This window comes from Oryzias latipes, chromosome 23, assembly GCF_053564925.1.
Source record: "Oryzias latipes strain Hd-rR chromosome 23, Olatipes_Hd-rR_3.1".
Lineage (NCBI taxonomy): Eukaryota > Metazoa > Chordata > Actinopteri > Beloniformes > Adrianichthyidae > Oryzias > Oryzias latipes.
Window position 1 is genome coordinate 240,705 of NC_136259.1, and position 18,119 is coordinate 258,823.

The following is an 18,119-nucleotide window of genomic DNA, read 5'->3' on the forward strand; positions in this document are numbered from 1 at the left end:
GTGATGCGGCACATACCTGCACACAGGTGCTTACAGCACTTACTCATGTTGTTGGTAACAATGGTAAAGGGCTTCAGGTAGGTCTTTCTGAGGTTTTGGGCCAACGTGTTGGCGTAGTCCTCAAAGCTGCGGAGCAGACGGGCGGTGCCCCCATCCGACCTCTGGATCTGCTCCCAGTGCTCCTTGGTGTTTGGATCCAGAATGGCACTCCCCGCTCGTACCAGGTTCTAGAAAAACAAAGAAACGTTACTCTGTTGCCAGGGCTGAAATAATCTGAACCGGATCAGAAACGGCAGATGGCAACAAAAAACCAGTAGAGGGCAGTGTTGACCACTAAAAGTTCTAAAAAACATCCACCTAGTTTCAAAAACAACTTTATCAGGAAGCATCTTTACATTTCATCAGGATTATTAGAGATAATTTTAAATTGAAGACCCACTCTGATGAAAATTGTGTTTTTGGTGTTTTAAACATGTTCTTGTTGTATTTTTCTGATGATGGAGGTCATTTTTAAAAAATTAAGCTTAAAACTGCATTTCCGAGTATTTTTTTATTCAAATTGTTGTACATTTAGGAGTAAACGAAAAAAAAAAAAAATTAGAAAAAGATCGCAGCCTATTTGTAACGCAGAATATAGGATGGCTGGGCCACAAGCTCCCTGCTCGGCTCCAGTCTGAAGCTACGTGTACGCCAGGCCGTGTGGCGCACGTTCAGGGATGAGCGTTTAACCCAAAGGTGTTAACGCTGAACAAGCAGAGAGGCTTCTTCTTTTAGTTGCAAAATGTCGCAATGTCGTCTTCACAGATCTATTCCGATGAATTAAAAACTTGGTGTTGTATCAATCTGGTCGCTCAAAACCGCAATTACAGTAAACCCTTGTTTATCGCGGGGGTTACGTTCCAAAAAGAACCCGTGATAGGCAAAATCCGTGAAGTAGAAACCTCTATTTTTTTTAACAATTATTATACAATTATATACTCTGTTATACATTGAAAAGAAAGAACAAACCATTTTACAGGCTCAAACATTCGTTTCACAAATCAAAGTACTTTAAAAACGTTTTTTTTTTTCAACAAATAACTTCTGTACTGTACTGTCAAATAATAATTTTAATCATCGATGTGAACAGAAGGCTTCAAATCGCGGAGATTAGCCCCGCCCACCGCGACCTGAAGAATTGGATTAAACGGGAGAAAATTTAAAATGATCATGAAAAAAATACAAAGTACAAACGGACAAATAGTGGCTCAGGTGTATTTCAATGCTCTTCAGTCTGAGAAGCTGCAGTGTATTCTCCTTCTGAAGCCCGCGGTGCAGCTGTGTTTGTTCAGGAGAAGAACATAGTGATTGACAGTTGTTGTCGCTCTTTTTCTATGGGTTTTAGAGAAACTTGAAATTGCAAGATGATTTGCATGTACGTAATTTGGAAAGCTAATTTACGTACGTGTACATATTAAACTGCAACATTATTGACGCGCAGGTAGAGAAGAAGCGGAGTGACTTTTTTAGCCAATCAGAATGCAGAACACAATGCACGATGCAAATCCGTGAAGTAGCGAAACCGTGAAAAGTAAACCGTGATATAGCAAGGGACCACTGTATTCATTTCTCCTCTATGATCAATTTTCAAATGGTTAGCTATTCCAGACGCCATCCATACGTCTCTACTAAATCCAAGTCCCTGATTGTTCATAGATCGACTGGTTCAATTCATGTTCAATGGCCGTGGATTTTGTATGTAAAGCCTGAAAACGGTTGTAAAAACGTACATAGCGATGTATAAAGGCGAGTGTTTTGAACTTTGCACTGACACGGACTTTACATTAGAAGTGGTTGCTGAACGTATGTTGCTGAGGGTAGCTGGATGCATCCACCTGAAGATGACTAGATTCACAAAGGTCTTCGTTTTCCTGGTCTGACTTGGGATCTGGATCTAAACTGTCCAGCTGGATAGATTTCATATCGATTGCTATTTTTGTTGCACCACTAATGTTAGCTTGGGGTGTGAGGGGCTGTAAGTTCGCTGTAGAAGGTGTAAACGGGGGAAAAATAGGGAGGGGCTTATTCTGCGCCAACAACTCAAAGGCCAGTTTCTAACGAACTGTCGCTGTGCAGAAACGTCCTATAAAACGACACAGGTTTTAGGGATTTAGCCTAAAAACGGCGTAATCATTGTCATAATTAAAAGACCACTGGGAACACATTTACAATCGATTAATCAAAAGATGATTGGAGTAGGTCTTTAAGGAAGTTCAACAGTTGTACGCATTTGTTTCAAACCTCGTTGAACTCTGCGTCCTTCGTGGCGGTGAGGTCAAATCCCGACTGTCGGCTCTCATACTGCAGCACCTGGTTCAGCAGCAGGGCTGCCGTCTTCACGTCGTTACCATAGTAATGCGGCGTGTTGTCGGTGGCGTCGCGAAGCAGACGCAAAATCTTCTTGGAGTGCTCGCTGTCCATGCGGGAGACGTTCCGACGAAGGACATCCACCTTAAAAAAACAAATCCTAAAATATTCCTGTGAAAATCATGAGGGGAGTTTATGCCAAATATTCACCAGTTTCCTGAGATGAGAAAAGGTGTCTGTGGTGCAGTTAAACAGCTCAGGTGACAACCAGCCCTTTTCATCACTGCAGTGACGGATGGCTTTACCTGAAACAGAAAAAAAGGTGTCTTTACAGGTCAAAACGAGCAAGAGGAACAGTTCTTTACAGCAGGGGCGCTCATCATGTCGGGATGTGTGGTTAGATAGCGGGCCATAAAAAAGATTTTTTTTTTTAAATGCCGTCCTTCCACCGTATTTACAGTCAAAGCTCGCCACCCATTGGAAAAGCTGACTCCAACATGCTCTAGCTCCTGGGATGCCTGGTTGATCCTGCCAATGCAGGTGCTTGTTTCCAAGATTAAGCCGAAAAAGATGTGAGTTTTTCTCCCTCCTCATCCTCAGAAAGGCGTTCGGTATCAGACTCCTAACTGTGGATCTGCCTGCTAATGCTTCTTATTGTTCTCCACTGGCCCAAGGTCAGTCATGCAAACAGAACCCAGAGCAGAAGAAACACGCAACGGTTTTGGTTGTCGGCCCACCGTAGAAACCCCCGCATCCGGTTAGAAAAACAGTTAAAGGCAAATGACAGAGAAACATTTTATCATGTCAGATTCACGAAAAAATCTGCTTTCATTATAAATCTGTATATACACTTGTACACTTGAAAAAATTTTTTTCTCATTATGTCATCTATCTATCTATATACCCAGGCTGTGTCCCACCAAAGTGGGGTAGCCTAGGCAGGGACAACATTCTTACCTCCCTTCTTCTCTTCCCCAAACCCTCCTCCTTCAGTGTGTGCGTGTGTGTGTGTGTGTGTGTGACTGGTCATTATGTTTTATATATATATGTATATATAAAAATATATATATATTTATATATATATCCTCAAAGTCACCTCAAAAGTAGCTTGCATGCCAAAAGGAAATGAGCACCTCTGATTTCCAGTTCAATTCCACTGAGAATCTTTTGAGATTTTAAACATTATTCTGTCCTTGCAGTTACTTTAAAAACATTTATTTTATTATCATCAGTCTAAGTTGTTATTATTTTAAACGATAAGTTTTTATTTCCAATTTCTCCCATATCAAAAATAGTTTAAAAAAAGACACTAGCTACATTAATAGCTTTAGAAATAATTAATATGTTGCCATGGTAACAGTATCTTAGGAAGTAATCAGGAACTTGAGAAGTTGTCTAACTGGTGAAAGATAAATGAGCTTTTGTTATTCAACGGTGTCCCACCTAAAGGGTTCTCATTAACGTAAAGGATTTTCTAGATGTTTCTCCAGAAACAAACCTTATCTAAAAATAGAAAATAAAAAAATGACTAAAGTATAGAGGTAATACCCACATTTTAACCCCAATAAAGTTAAACTTAAATGCCAAAACATACAATTCAGTAAAAAAAAGAGCAGAAAAACCTTCCTTTCCTTTTATATTTAATGTAAAAAAATAATAACTGTACTGTTAGTTCTAAAGTAGCTTTGAAAATTATGCTAACGTAAAACCTAAAAATGTATTTAAATGACATATAAATACTATTTAATACATATTAATGTGTTTTTTTCTTCACTATTTTTTGGAATTAGACATGTTTAAATAAATGAATTGAAATAAATTCACAATGAATGATTAGTGAACAGAAAAGTCATTCGTTGTTTTAATTCCCAAAGTTCTGGACTGAAACCAGCAGCTGTTGATCTTCTCTCAAACTAAGCATGTCTGAAAACGTTACCTTTTGGTTTCACAATTAGTCAAAGTGTTCCACTGGTTCTATTTAATGTCATCCTATCAACATGATATAAACAAGGAATCATTTATTTTTTTGCTAATTAAAATACCACTTTTGTAAAAGTGTTCCCAGGGGTCTTCTAATTGTGCCACTTTTAGCAAAATCCCAGAAACCCAGTGTTGTTTTTCAGGACATAGTTTCTGCAGACCGGCAGTAGTTCAGTATGAATGTACCTATGAGGTGTGGGCGGGACTATTGGGGCGGAGCAGCCCCTCCCCTTCCTGTTGCTGAGAGCTCTTTGATGACATGCTTTCCTGCTCGCAGAAATTGTGTTTGTTTTTTATGTCAGATTCAAACCAACACGGTTTTACCAGTTTGACATAAATATCTGCATAACTTGATGGTCCGTTCTTTCTGTGGCTCGTTGGTCTTGCCTTGTGGTAGAGTGTCCACCTTATGACTGGAATGTTGTGAGTTCAAATCCAGGCCGAGTCATACCAAAGATTTTAAAAAAGGGACCCAATGCCTCCCTGCTTGACACTCAGCATTAAGGGGTTGGATTGGGGATTAAACCACCAAATGGTTCCCAAGACACTGTGTCTGCAGCTCGCCACTCCTCCAGGGAAGGGGTCAAATGCGGAGAACAAATTTCACACACCTAAGTGTATGTACACCGGAGCAGGTGGATTAAAGTTTCATTCAAAACCCCAGAGAGTCGAAGTCCAACAAAGAATGTTTTTTCAAAAAACTGAAAGTAAGAAAAAAAGAAAGACGCACCGATGGATCCTCTGGGACAATCCATCGCAGCTGGAAGTCCAAACTTGGTTTTAGGCCACCAAATGCCAGCATCGAAGGCCCTGGGACAGCCCTCGTACACCACTGAGGAAAAGAAGGGACAAGATGAAACTCCACATTCAGGTGATGTTGCTTTGTGGGGGTTACCATCAGACCACATGTAGCCGTATGGGGGGGTACTGTGGGTTTTTGGGTGGTCTGGGCCCGTGGAGGGTCATAGAGGAGAATGGCTGCATCTTAAAGTGACCGTAGGTGTGACTTGCAGTTCCCTTGAGGCTCCAACGACCACCTCAAGATACGTCTAGAAAATGGAACGTACTATTGTGGCGGGGGTGGTAAGTGTATCTTGAAGTGCTGTGTCCCATACAGGTTTGCCCATTTTTTTGCCCGCAGACACCTCGTTGGGGCAGTTGGTTCTCACATGGGTTTTCTCCAGTGACAAACTGTGATCGTACAAATTTGATCTGTGCCTGCAGACGAAGACTAAATCCAGAAATGCAGTTTTCTCTCAAATACAGACCATCATGGAAGGCTGTAGATGTTTTGACAATAGATGTTTAGGGAATTCGTGGAGCAGCAGCTCCATATATCAGTGTAAACCGTCAGGTGGAACCAAAAAAAAACTTTTTCCATTTGTACCTTTCCTTTTGTTTACATGTAACATTTAAGTCATAAGTCAATCTATGTACAATTTGATGTATTAAACAGATGATTATATAAAAAATGAGACAGCCATGAAGGACTTGTGTTAAAAGTCCGATCACACCTCTGGAGGCCTTCATGATGGATGAGATGGTAAGACTACACTAACGGCTTCCATTCATCTCAACTGAGTTGTGGCCATCCAACGAGGCTGCCAAGTCACCGCCGGCCTCTTCTACTTGATTGGATGATGACAAAGATGCAAAGGCAGAGCCAGCGGATACAGTGGCAGTGTTTGTTTCCTCTTGGCACTTCCGTTACTTCCCAGTGGAGAAGGCAGAAGACATCCCACTGGTCTTATATGTCTTAATACCGCAAAAAAGCTCAAATAGGTTTGACTCCCCTTCCATCCCAGATCCACAGTTTCTGTTCATCAGCAGCTAAAATGTTGATTTGCTTCACGTACCCTGACATCCGCTCGGTGTGACTTCAGCAAAGGGGTTATCGCATCGATTGCACTGACGGCCAATGACTCCTCCTTTGCAGGGGCACTGACCAGTGACGGGGTCACAACTTCGAGACTCTGAGCCAACAGGGAAGCATTCGCAGGGGTGGCATGTGCTGTCCCCCTCTGGACGGTAGTGATTATCCTGCAGGGAGGAAGGAGTGGTGAGTGATTGAACATTATCTGCTGATGCTGTCGGACCAAGAAAAGACTGTTTTAGGTGAAATTGTTTGCAAAAACTCTGAGAACTTTTGGGCTTTTAACTACAAAAAGAAACTCTGACTGGAAGTCCAGTCAGAGCGTTGCCATGGTCTAGCCGTTGTCATGGTCTAGAGCCACGCCACACTTTAGCCTTGTCAAAAATCCCGCGGCACACCAGCATCCATTGGTGGAGACAGTTAAAGGCGCGGGACTTTTCCTAAAACAGCTGACGCTATGGCTAAATTGCGGTGCCGTCATTCTTATCAAGGTGTCTTTAATAGAATCAAATAAACACAAAGAAAAAAGTATTTTATGATCTTTCATATTCCTAACTTCTCAGTGCTTTATCAGGGCCTGTTTGGATGAACACAGAGCTGATATCCTGGAAATGGAAATGTTTTTGGATCAGTGAATGGGTCATTTCCCACGGCACACTAGCGTGCCACTGCACACTGTTTGAAAAACACTGGTCTAGCAGTTGTCATGGTCTGGCAAAGGATAGAAGCTCATCAGACTGCAAAACAGATTACAGTTAGAGCTGTGACAGTGTGGGATTTTTGATCACAGTGGTGATGAACTAGCAGGGGGTGCGGTGTTGCGGTGAAACCCCCCCCCCCCAAACACAAAATCCTCCGGCGGCTGCGTCGCAAATGGATACAATTACAACGCAGTTTTCTTTGTTAACAAATAACAGCAACAACTACCCATCTAACTAATGAACTAACCATATAGGTGTTGTAGAATGACTGTGTGTGTGTGTGCCAGCATGCTGTGTGTGTAGGAGGAAGGAGTGCACACGCGTGTGTTGGGGGTGCGTGTTGATTCTTCTGCTCTCTAGCTGCATGTGAGGCTTCACCTGTGCTCTCTGGTTCAGACATTTTTTCTCAGAATATCATATATTGTTCAGTAATAAACAGACTGCAGACACTTTGTCACCTTTCTGGTAGCCGTGAAGACTGATACCCATGAAGAACGCGGGGCAGGAGGCTCCGCCTTTGTTTATACAGACACGTAACGTTGCGCTGCACAAAATAGTTCCCAAACAAAACATGAAGTGATATTCATGGAAATCTAACAGTGTGCGTTCATGTTTGTTGTTACAGAGTGACTGAGAACAGTAATAAACCCCCCCAACACAAAATCCTCCGGTGGGCGACCGTGTCGCGCACTTAAGAACACACACAGCTTGTAATGGAAATGAATACAATGGAAATTAATAATTAGAATGCAGTAAATTTGTGGTATTTCCTTGCGAAACGGAAACTTCTGTTGTAGAATGAGGATGTGTGTGTGCTGCTGAAACCGCACACTAGTGTGTGAGTAGAGGGAGAGAAGGAGAACAGTAATAAAAGGTTTCTCCCAGAAACCCCTGAAGTCTGAACACAGGACTAGCAGAAAAGTAAATTATCAGCACAGATGAATGTGTTTAATGTGTTTATTATAGTTCCAATCACGCACCATATGCTGAACTTAAAAAAATAAAAAACAACTTTCAAAAATAAAAAAACGCGAGGTGATAAGGATATCACGGTTATTGATGCGGTTATCGTCACCCCCCGTAATTACAGTAAAGAAAAACTGTAGTGGATTAAAAGATAAAAGATTCCCTTAACCCCACATAGCCTTCTGCAGGATCCCAACTTTCCATAACCTGGTCGCTGTTTTCTGTCCAGTATTCCACAGTAGAAGAACTTTTCCTGCTCATTTCAAAATGGCCAATCACGAAACCTCAAAAACACTTTTGGCAGAAAAAACTTTAGCTAATTTTGAAGACAGCGAGGTGAAGTAGCCCTCGAAGCACAGCCTCATGGGATATCTTGCAATCCTTTGTACACTGGGTTAAATTTGTGCCTTTAGTTTATGCTGATAATGAAATAATGTTTTCTTTGTAATCCATTTTTGACATGTTGTATTAGGTCTTCACTTTCCATTTAATAGTTAATATATTTCATGTTTAACGTTAATTCAGTGTTATTGTCTGGGATAAAGCTGCACTGAAAAGACATGAAGGGAGGAAAACATCTGACATTCTTGTGATAAAGAAACAATAAATCATTTGTTTATGAAGTTTTTGAGAAGAGTTTTACTGTTGTTGTACAAAATTAGGAAAACACTAAATAGTTTCTAGAGTAATGATATTTGATTTAATTCATCAATAGGCTACTTAAAAGAAGCAAAAGCAGGTTTTGAAAATCCGGCCGCTCTCATATGTTTCACGAGGACTTTTATTTTACTTCACTTTGATCATGATAATGAGTTATCAGTAAGTTTGTGTTTTTTCCCTTCCTTCTTTTTCTGCTGTTTCTTATGTTTAAGACAAATAAAGGAGGGGTACACAATCCCCCATGTGATCTCCTGTGGTCGTTCATGAAGTTCAATGGGAGTCCACTATCTTACATTTTGATGTAATATCACTAAAACTTACTTCGATCAAAAAGGTAATAAATAAAGAATGATTGATTACTTCTAATCACAGCCAATCAATCCTTGATTCCCTTTTTGTGGGACCTGCTGGCTTTTAGGTGACTTTTGGGCTGGAAAAGCATGACTCTATCTGGCAACACCGTTTTCTGGTGGCTTTGCTCGGCAGCAGTAAAAGGGAAACCATAATGCCACACTTTTCTTTTTTGTTGGATTGTAAGAAATACAGTGACACAATATTACGAATGTGTGGCTCACATTCAGACTGATGTCAGTTTAGCATCATGAGCCTCATTGATGAAGAGGGAAAGACCAAACTAAAGTCTATTTAAGACATCTTACAGAAACAATATTTATAAAAAATGTAAAAATCTTAGAAGGAGGAGAAAGTGATGACTGAGCAGAGTGGTTGCAGTCACCTTGCAGCGACACTCTCCTGTGGTTTTGTTGCAGTCTTTGTAAAAGCCTTTGCTCGTATCACAGTTGCAGGGGCCACACACCGGACTGCTCCACCACCCCGAGGGGCACGACTTCTCCACTCTGTGGGAAAGAGGGCGGTTCAGAACATTTACCCACACCACTGTTAGTGTTCCCACCACCCTTCCCGTCATCCAAAACTGAGAGCCTTGTTAGTACGTTTTCCTGCTAGCTTACAGCCTCTGACACCCCCTACCTGACAATACAGGTGCAACAAAAATAGAAAGCAATATCAGAGCTATGAAACCCAACAGTTTTCAGTCAGATAGCGGCTCAGACGAGGAAAACAAAGACTTAATGGATCTGTTCGTCCACAAGTAGAGCGCTGCAGGAGAGTATCTCCAACGTCATAAAAAACTCTTTCTCAAACACAATTTTTTTCATCTGCTCCTGATTCACATGGATTTGAGTAAATAAATGCTCAGAAATGCAACTTTGATCTTGATTTATTTAAATATGTCCTCCATTATAAGACAAACATGTTAAAAAACATTTTTATCAGACTTGGCCTTTAAGTTTAGTTATTTCCATGTTTCCAACCTGCTCAAATCAACAGCTGACATTCTGGTTGGACGATCTCCATTCTATTCTAAACTTGCCCTACTCTAAAAAAAAGCTGTTATGTGATCTGATAGGGGACAAGTGGCAAAATGAGGGCAGCAGACAAAACACCTTTACATGGTTAGTCATCCATGGCGGGGGAGAATCCTGCGCGAGGCGGGAAGCCTGTCGTGGGATCAGGGTTCAAGAGGAAGAGACAGGTTCTCTGTTGAGAGTTAATTCGTATCAACTTTTTGCATCTGCACACAGCAGTTTCCCTCATTACTGCAGTGGATTCAGTGGATTCATCCAAACTCAGATTACAATTTAGCAGCTTTACAGGAGAGTCGGGCTGAAATTCTTCCCCTACAGCTACATTTAGTCCTCCAAACGGAGAAAAAACCTTTTTACTCTACAGGCATCTACGTTGCAGACCGACCGATATTTCATGCGGGCCATCCACGTAGGAGTTTTGTCTACAGACAGATTATGGAGTTTAATGTTATGTAGACACTGGGAATCTGTGGTGCATCTTTGAACGTGCTTTAGCATATGATGTTCACGCTGGACTGTTGCTACCCAATACTACTGCATGTAGTATCAGGTAGCGACTACTACCGCACTGCTGCATACGGTGACATTTTGTGAATCTTGCAGGCAGGTTTTTCCTTTACACCTCTATTCAATTTATGAAAGACTTGGTGTCATAATTCCAGCCAGGCACTCATCACAATTATTCATTTCTCGTCCATGATACATTTTCAACCGGTTGGCTGTTTCTTGTTTTGAAAAGAATCCTAACCATCACTACCAAAAGCAAGTCCCTGATTGGTCAAAGTCTGACTGTTACCCTTTGACGCTGTGAGCGCATGGAAACCTGAAACACGCACATACGTGTGTTTACATTGACCTTTCAATGAAGTGTTCATTCAAACATTTACGAGCCTGGTGTAACGTAGCATCCCAAAGTCCTTTTTCAATTTCAGGATAAATGTCAGACCTTTGATAACGTTGTTTGCGCCTCCCGAAGGCAACATTGGGAATAAACTTCTCCTGAGAGTCCTTGATAGTCTGCTTAAACGTACAAACACCACAGGGAGCCCTACTTGTTTTGGCAGTACTGTCCGTAGTAGTCCTGTCCACATTCGCAGATGTACCCGTGGGAGGAGCTTGGTTTGCGGACACACGTGGACACGTGTTCGCAGGGATTTAGCTGACACGCATCCATACAGTCCTTACCAAAGTAGCCTACAGGGCAGAGAGAGGGAGCGATGACACCTGAATCCGGTCAAACTGGACAAGTCTTTCTGCATTCATGTGTTACCTGGGTTGCAGACACAGGTGTGTGTGCTCCAGTCGTCATGGCAGTGGCTGTTCTCGGGACATATGTTGGAGTCACAGGGGTCTGCAATGCTGCAGCCATCTTCCACTCGAATCTTTAGACCCTGAGCTATGTTCGGGTTAGCCACATTGGTGGGTGTCTCACCCATTCGGACGCCCTGCAGGAGAGCATTTGACAATGAAGATGAAATGCAGGGCAAAGAACAAGAAGACATGATGGACAAAAAGCCACAATTACCTGTATGCAGCCAACAAATCCTCTCTTTACACGGTTTTTGTCTCCAGGCAGACCTCCCACATAGAGAGTCTGTAACTTCAGACCTGGAAGGTCGTTTCCGATCTCCACTGACTCCTGAAATGAACAGTTCAAATGTTTGGCAACAGAAGTCCTGCATGTGAAGTGAAGCCGGTGTCCATACCTGGTACATGTCGTAGTCCAGAGACACTGTGGCCATGTATTTGATGTCCTTCCCATCTTTGATGCTCCGCAGTTCCACCAGCAAATGGTGCCACTCACCATCACTGACGCCAACTTGAGGAAAACTCAGTGATGCCAGCAACTTCTGCCGAAGCCAAACTTCCATTCGGACCTGCTGTTCACTCACCTGGACATCGAAAACATGGAAAATTATTCATAAAGATTTTCCGTCTTGAAGCCCATTTCTACAGAAGCCTTATAGACCCAAATTTACATTTATGAACTGTAAGAGATCGGTTTCCAAGTAAGAAGTAAATTGGTGTAAACAAGATAACAACTTATATGAATAAGACATTAAATTATGAAGATTATTATTATCAATTTTAGATGTGTTTTTAGTGTTATTGATTATTTTTTCTACTATTTTAATTAAAGCTATAGTAACAAGGTGATTCCCACAGTGGACAGGTCAGGCTCTCCTCCATATGGACTCCAGGGGCCTCATTTATAAACGTTGCTTACGCACAAAAGAAGGTGTACGCCACTCTACGCAATAGTTGAGATTTATAAAAAGCAAACTTGACAGGAAAATGTGCGGTCCTTCACGCAAGCTCTGACCCAGGCGTACGCACAAAAACAAACAAAAAGAAATCAAACGAAAATTACAACAGAAATTCAAATGAACACATATTTGCAGAAAGAAAAGTGAAATATGTTCTGCAATATTGGCATGTTGTGCAATTCATCCTCATAAATAATATAGTTAACAGAACAAAATGTTGATTTACGGTATGCGCCCCTAAATTTCCTGGTTGTGCCCCTAAAATTTTCAGTTGGGGGCCACTGTGCTCCTAGTGAAAAAAGTTAGTCTGGAGCCCTGGACTCCCAGGAGGCGGGAGTCTGCTCCCCTCTCCATGCAGTCCCCGCTGATGAAGAGTGGCAGTATGTCCGTCTTCTTCTTCCTGTAGTCTATGATCACTTCTTTGGTCTTTGATGTGTTGAGGAGGAGGTTGTTGGTTGAACACCACCTTGACAGCCGTTCCACCTCATCTCTGTAGGCAGATTCGTCCCGTCAGAGATGAGCCCCACCCCTGTGGTGTCATCAGCAAACTTTACGATGGTGTTGCTGTGATGGGCAGGGGAGCCGGTACTGAGTCTGGGTGCAGAGCATGTATGATGTCCCACTCTGACTCTCTGACTGCGACAAGAGAGGAAGCCGCTGATCCACAGGCACTTGAACGGGGCAGTCCCAGGTCCTCCAACTTGGCCGCCAGCTTGAGTGAGAGGACGGTGTTGAAGGCCAAACTGTAATCCACAAAGAGCATCCTCACATGGCTCCAGATGGGAGAAAGCAGCCTGCAGAGCGGTTGCTATGACATCCTCTGTGGATCGGTTCGCTCTGTAAGCAAACTGGTGGGGGTTCAGTCCCGGTGGGAGGGCTGCTGTTATATGACTACAGACCAGTTTTTTTAAAGCTGTTGGAGTGAGAGCCTCTGATCTGTAGTCATTGAAGCTGGAGATGTGAGGCTTCTTGGACAGGGGAACCATGGTGGAGGACTTCAGGCAGAGTGGGACCGTTGACTGTGCCAGGGATTGGTTGAAGATCTTTGTGAAGACTTCAGTCAGCTGGTCCACACAATCCCTTAACACTCGCCCCGGGACACCATCGGGACCAGCAGCCTTCCTTGGATTGACTGCAAGCAGGGTCCATCTCACCTCATGCTCATCCAGGACCAGGACGGTGCTGCTGTGGGCTGTGTGGTGGAACTGGGGTGTCTGTGGTGTCGTTACGTCAAAGCGAGCAAATAAGAGTGACCACAGGTCACTGGTGTTCAAACCTCCCAGTCTGTCCTCTGAAGCAGTCCCGCAGCCGCTGGGAGGCGTCATCTGGCCATGTGGAAACAGTCTTTGTGATGGGGGGAGCTGTTTTCCTGAGTGGGATGTATGCAGGAATTAAAGTATGGAAAGGTGGTCAGACTGGCCCAGGTGGGGTAGAGGTCTGGCCCTGTAACCCATGATGATCCAGGGAGTTGTTTCCTCTTGTGGCACATTCAACATGCTGGTGGAATTTAGGCAGAGCTGTCTTCATGTCTGCATGGTATCAGGATCTTTGCTCTGCTGGAGCTAATGCATTAGCATTAGCATCAGGTGGGATGTACACAGCTGTAAACGGTAAACTCTCTTGGGAGGAAGAAGGGTCTGCATTTCACAGTCAGAAATTTAACAGGGAGCAATTTCTCATAAATGCCATGCAAAAATGACGACTTTCCCCAAAAATAACCGTATTGTCTCATTTTAAAGGTATTTTCAATGTATATTGCTTTATTTTCTGTTTGTGATCGTGTTTTTTTATTTGCATCATATTAAAGCTCAAATCTGTGCATTTTTTGTTTGAAATTGAAAAAATTCAAAATATCGTAAAAACAAGCTGAAGAAATTTTTTTAACACAATACTATGGATTCCCATTTATGGACTTAGGTGACCATTTAGATTCCATTCCAAGAATTTCAGTGTCTCACCATGAGGTTGATAGTGGAAGATGGTCCAGCGTTGACCTGCATCAGGGTCCCAAAAGACTGCCGGGTGCGAAACATGAGGCCCACGTACCAAGGAATCGCCACAGTGATGTCTGGTTCAGTCCAGGACACTAAAGCCTGTCCGTCAAAGAACTGAGAGGACGGCATTTCTGCAAAAAAACAACACGGGACAAACCAAATGCAGAAAACTGGGGTTTCCATTTCGTGTTGTGTTTTCTTTATGTGGCGTTCTTTAGATCCATCAGTGTTAATTGTGTATCAGAGCGACCCCAAAACATATTTATTAGTGAAAAATCCTGGTCCACTTTGAAGCCACACATTTAAGAGACAAAACCCTTTAACACAACGAGGGTCAGACTTCCACTGCTGTTTACTCTAAATGTTGTCACTCCCCAGGGCAGTTTTTAATTGCAGCCTGCAAAGCTTTACTCAGACACAAGCTGTAATTAAGAGTCGAAGCTTATATTTGTTTTTGGTAGCACGTTAACTCTAGTCTGCATTTCCCTAAACGTTAGTTTGCCAATAAAGCAGAAAATAGCAACAAAGGCAGCCACACCTCAACTTGTAAAGAAGCTAGCTCTTCACAAATCCAGCTAGCGCTGTCACAACTTTACTTTGAGCTCAAAAAAAGGCTGATATTGGCTACATATGCTCAAACAGCTGACACTATGTATATAGTGTAGAAGTAACTAGTGCCCGTGATTTTAAAAACAGTTTGGACACTCATATCACTTTTTCAAAAAAAAAAAAGCCAAATATGACATCATACATTATATCACCAAAAGTATTGTTCTCCTGCCGTGACTCACACATGAACTGAAGTCCCGTCCCTAACCCATAGAGTTCATGTGATGTTGTCCACCTTTAGCAGCTTCAACTCTTCTAGAAAGGCTGTCCACAAGGTTGAGGAGTGTTTCTAGGAGTTTCTGACCTTTCTTCCAAAAGGTCATTGGTGAGGTCACACCCTGATGTTGGTGGAGAAGGCCTGGCTCTCAGTCTCTGCTCTAATTCATCCCAGAGGTGTTCTGTGGGGTTCAGGTCAGGACTCTGCAGGCCAGTCCAGTTCATCCACACCAGACTCTGTCCTCCATGTCTTCATGGACCTTTCTTTGTGCTCTGGTGTACAGTCATGCTGGAAGAGGAACTCCAAACTGATCCCACAAGGTTGGGAGCTTGGAATTGTCCAAAATGTTTGGTCCACTCCTCTTCATCATCTACCTTCTCCCGCTTGGTCACATTTTCATATTTTCCAAAAACACCACATCCATTTCCATTGCTATGCGGATGACACCCAGCTCTATCTTTCCAGCCCAACTCCACACTGCCTCCATTAGCGCTGGTTGACTGCATCAAGGAAGTCAAATCCTGGTTCACCTCAGACTTTTTCATCCTCAACAGTAGTCACTCCTTCACTTCTCACATAAGCAACATCACCCGATCAGCCTACTTCCATCTACATCATCATCTCCCTCCCTCCCTCACTCCTCAGTCCACTGCTGTACTTGAACACAGCCTTGTCACTTCCTGCCTGGACTACTGTAACTCACTTCTGTTTGGTCTCCCACAGAAAACCCTACATGAACTATTGTTTTTTTTTTCAACTTGTCCTGTCCAACAGCTGGGCAGACAGATGAGAACTGAGGGCCTCTTGCATTGGACATATTGCATTGGTTATGAATCTTCTGAAAAAACAGAGGTATGTCTGAATAAACCCCTTTTGGAATTGGGGCCAAACTTTATGCATTTTAATCATATTTGAAATTCTTTTGTGTTGGACCGGACGGAAAAGGAAAGGAGGGAAGAAGAGAGAGGGATGTTAGAGAGGGGGGGATAGGAGGGTAGGGGTAAAACCATGAAGCAGCATAAAGCAACAAGCTACTGGATGTTTCTAATTACGGTAAGGTTAGGATTGTAATACAAATCTCAAAGGGCGGGGCCTGTCCACACACACTCAAATGTTATTCAAGTGTTCACACGCATACTTATGCCTTCAAACCAACTAGTGTGAAATATTTCATTCATTCAGTCATGCAAACTATTAGTGCAAAGGTGAGCTAACACCTGTGCTCAGGTGAATGTTTATGTTCTTCTAAAATGGATGGAGGAATGTGAAAAGAAGGAGTGACAGTGCCCAGCCACCCCCACACCAAGACCCCTGCCACAGCAGCAGCGACAGCCGGAACCCCCCAACGCCACACGGCAGCAGGCAGAGAACAACCGCCCCCCGAGCGACCACATCTGCTACACAGGCCAGGGCCAGCAGGACCGCCGCGAGGCCCCCAGAGCCAGAGAGCAGGGAGGCATGGGGGGAAAAAGAGCGACGCCCCAGTCCAACCAGGAGAGCAGCCCCCCCGCCGCGCCAGGATGGCCCAACGCCGGGCCCCACCTGAGAAGGGTGGCCACAGCCCTAGACAAGCACCCCATTACCACCCAGGAGTTCTGGGCATCCCCCCGCCCCAACCCCAGGTACGAGCCAGGACCCCCCAAAGGAGACCCGCTCTGCACTCCAGGCAGCCACCCACCCCACCCGGTTGGTCCAGGGAAGGAGCAAGGCAGGGGCCAGCCGCCCCGCCCACCCTCTATAGAATTCAACTGGTTCAAAATTCAGCTGCTCGTATCATCACACGCACTCCCTCCATCAACCATATCACACCTATCCTTCAACAGCTTTACTGCCTCCCCATCCCATACCACATTCAATACAAGATTGCTCTACACATTCAAAGCCTTTTACAACCTTGCATCTCCGTATCTCTCTGACCTCCTTCATGTGGCCACACCTGCTCTCTCTCTCCGCTCCTCTTCCTCTGTCCAGTTTTCTGTCCCTTCCGCCCGTCTTGTCACCATGGGGAGCCGGGCATTCAGTTGTTCTGTTCCCCGGCTTTGGATCTCATTCCCCCCTGACCTCCGCAACACTGACACACCCCCACATTTCAAATCAAAGCTAAAAACTAATCTTTTCCAAATGGCCTATTCACTTTAACAGAAACTTTTTCATGTTTCTATATACATTTTATTTCATTGTGTATGTATTTAAATTGTTGTTTTACTTGTTTACTGTGTTTTATATACTGTATATATGTTGTGCTGCAATGGAAACCATCAGCATCCTCTGACCCCTCTCCATCAGGTTACGTGGTCGACCACTTGGTGGCTGAGCTGCTGTTGTTCCCAAACTCTGATAGAGCTGACAGCTGACTGTGGGAGATTTAGGAGGACATCTCCTCTGGATCTGTTGTCCAGGTGGCGTCCTATGACAGTTCCACGCTGGAATTCACTGAGAGAGGAACATTCTGTCACAAATGTTTGTAGAAAACAGTCTGCATGTTTGACTGATGATTTTATACACCTGTGGGCAGACCGAGTGATTAGGACACCTGATTCTGGTCATCTGGATGGGTGAGTAAATACTTTTGGTAATGTAGTGCAAAAATGTAGCAAAATGAATATTTTCTAAAGACTATTTATGAACCCACCATGTTCTGATGAGGAAAAACGTGATGTTTTATTTAAAAAAATAATTTAAATACATGTTTTTACATGAAAAATTGTTCAAACTCAATACATTATGGTCTCTATTTGCCAATCCAGTGAGCATCAATACACACTAGTTTAGTTGATTTTGGAGATGTAGATTCGGACAGCCCTGGAATGCGGCAAACACACTACATAGTGTACTAAGTAGTGAGAATTGAAAGAATTCGGACATGACCATTGTCTTCTGCTAACAAGCTGTCTTAAAAAGCAGAGAGCAATCATTGTCAGGCTCTTGATAAGCTGAAATTGCAGCTCTTGAATATCTTTATACATTGAGTCAAACTTTATTAGATCAGATAGTACTGTCCTTTGTTTTCCACCGTAAATGTTGCCCAGCGTTCGCACAGATGCCTCTGTAGATCGAGGATCAGGTACACTAACTAAACACGTCTGGTTTGGTATTTACTTGTATTTTTATTTCAAGT

The 18,119-nt window shown here is 43.2% G+C and overlaps 1 protein-coding gene across 11 annotated transcripts in view; it reads right to left on the bottom strand.

Annotated features, from left to right (window-relative positions):
• celsr1a (cadherin EGF LAG seven-pass G-type receptor 1a) overlaps positions 1-18,119 on the bottom strand; it is a 154,347-nt gene that overhangs the window by 44,982 nt on the left and 91,246 nt on the right. For all 11 annotated transcript variants that reach the window (XM_078941872.1, XM_078941873.1, XM_023952122.2 and 8 more), the window contains 11 exons: positions 14,140-14,306; positions 11,621-11,806; positions 11,440-11,553; positions 11,185-11,359; positions 10,967-11,108; positions 9,263-9,383; positions 6,183-6,366; positions 5,057-5,158; positions 2,557-2,651; positions 2,281-2,490; positions 44-227 (listed from right to left, as the gene is read on the bottom strand). In XM_078941872.1, coding sequence (XP_078797998.1) covers positions 44-227; positions 2,281-2,490; positions 2,557-2,651; positions 5,057-5,158; positions 6,183-6,366; positions 9,263-9,383; positions 10,967-11,108; positions 11,185-11,359; positions 11,440-11,553; positions 11,621-11,806; positions 14,140-14,306 — 1,680 coding nt within the window. The remainder of the gene's footprint in view (positions 1-43; positions 228-2,280; positions 2,491-2,556; positions 2,652-5,056; positions 5,159-6,182; positions 6,367-9,262; positions 9,384-10,966; positions 11,109-11,184; positions 11,360-11,439; positions 11,554-11,620; positions 11,807-14,139; positions 14,307-18,119) is intronic.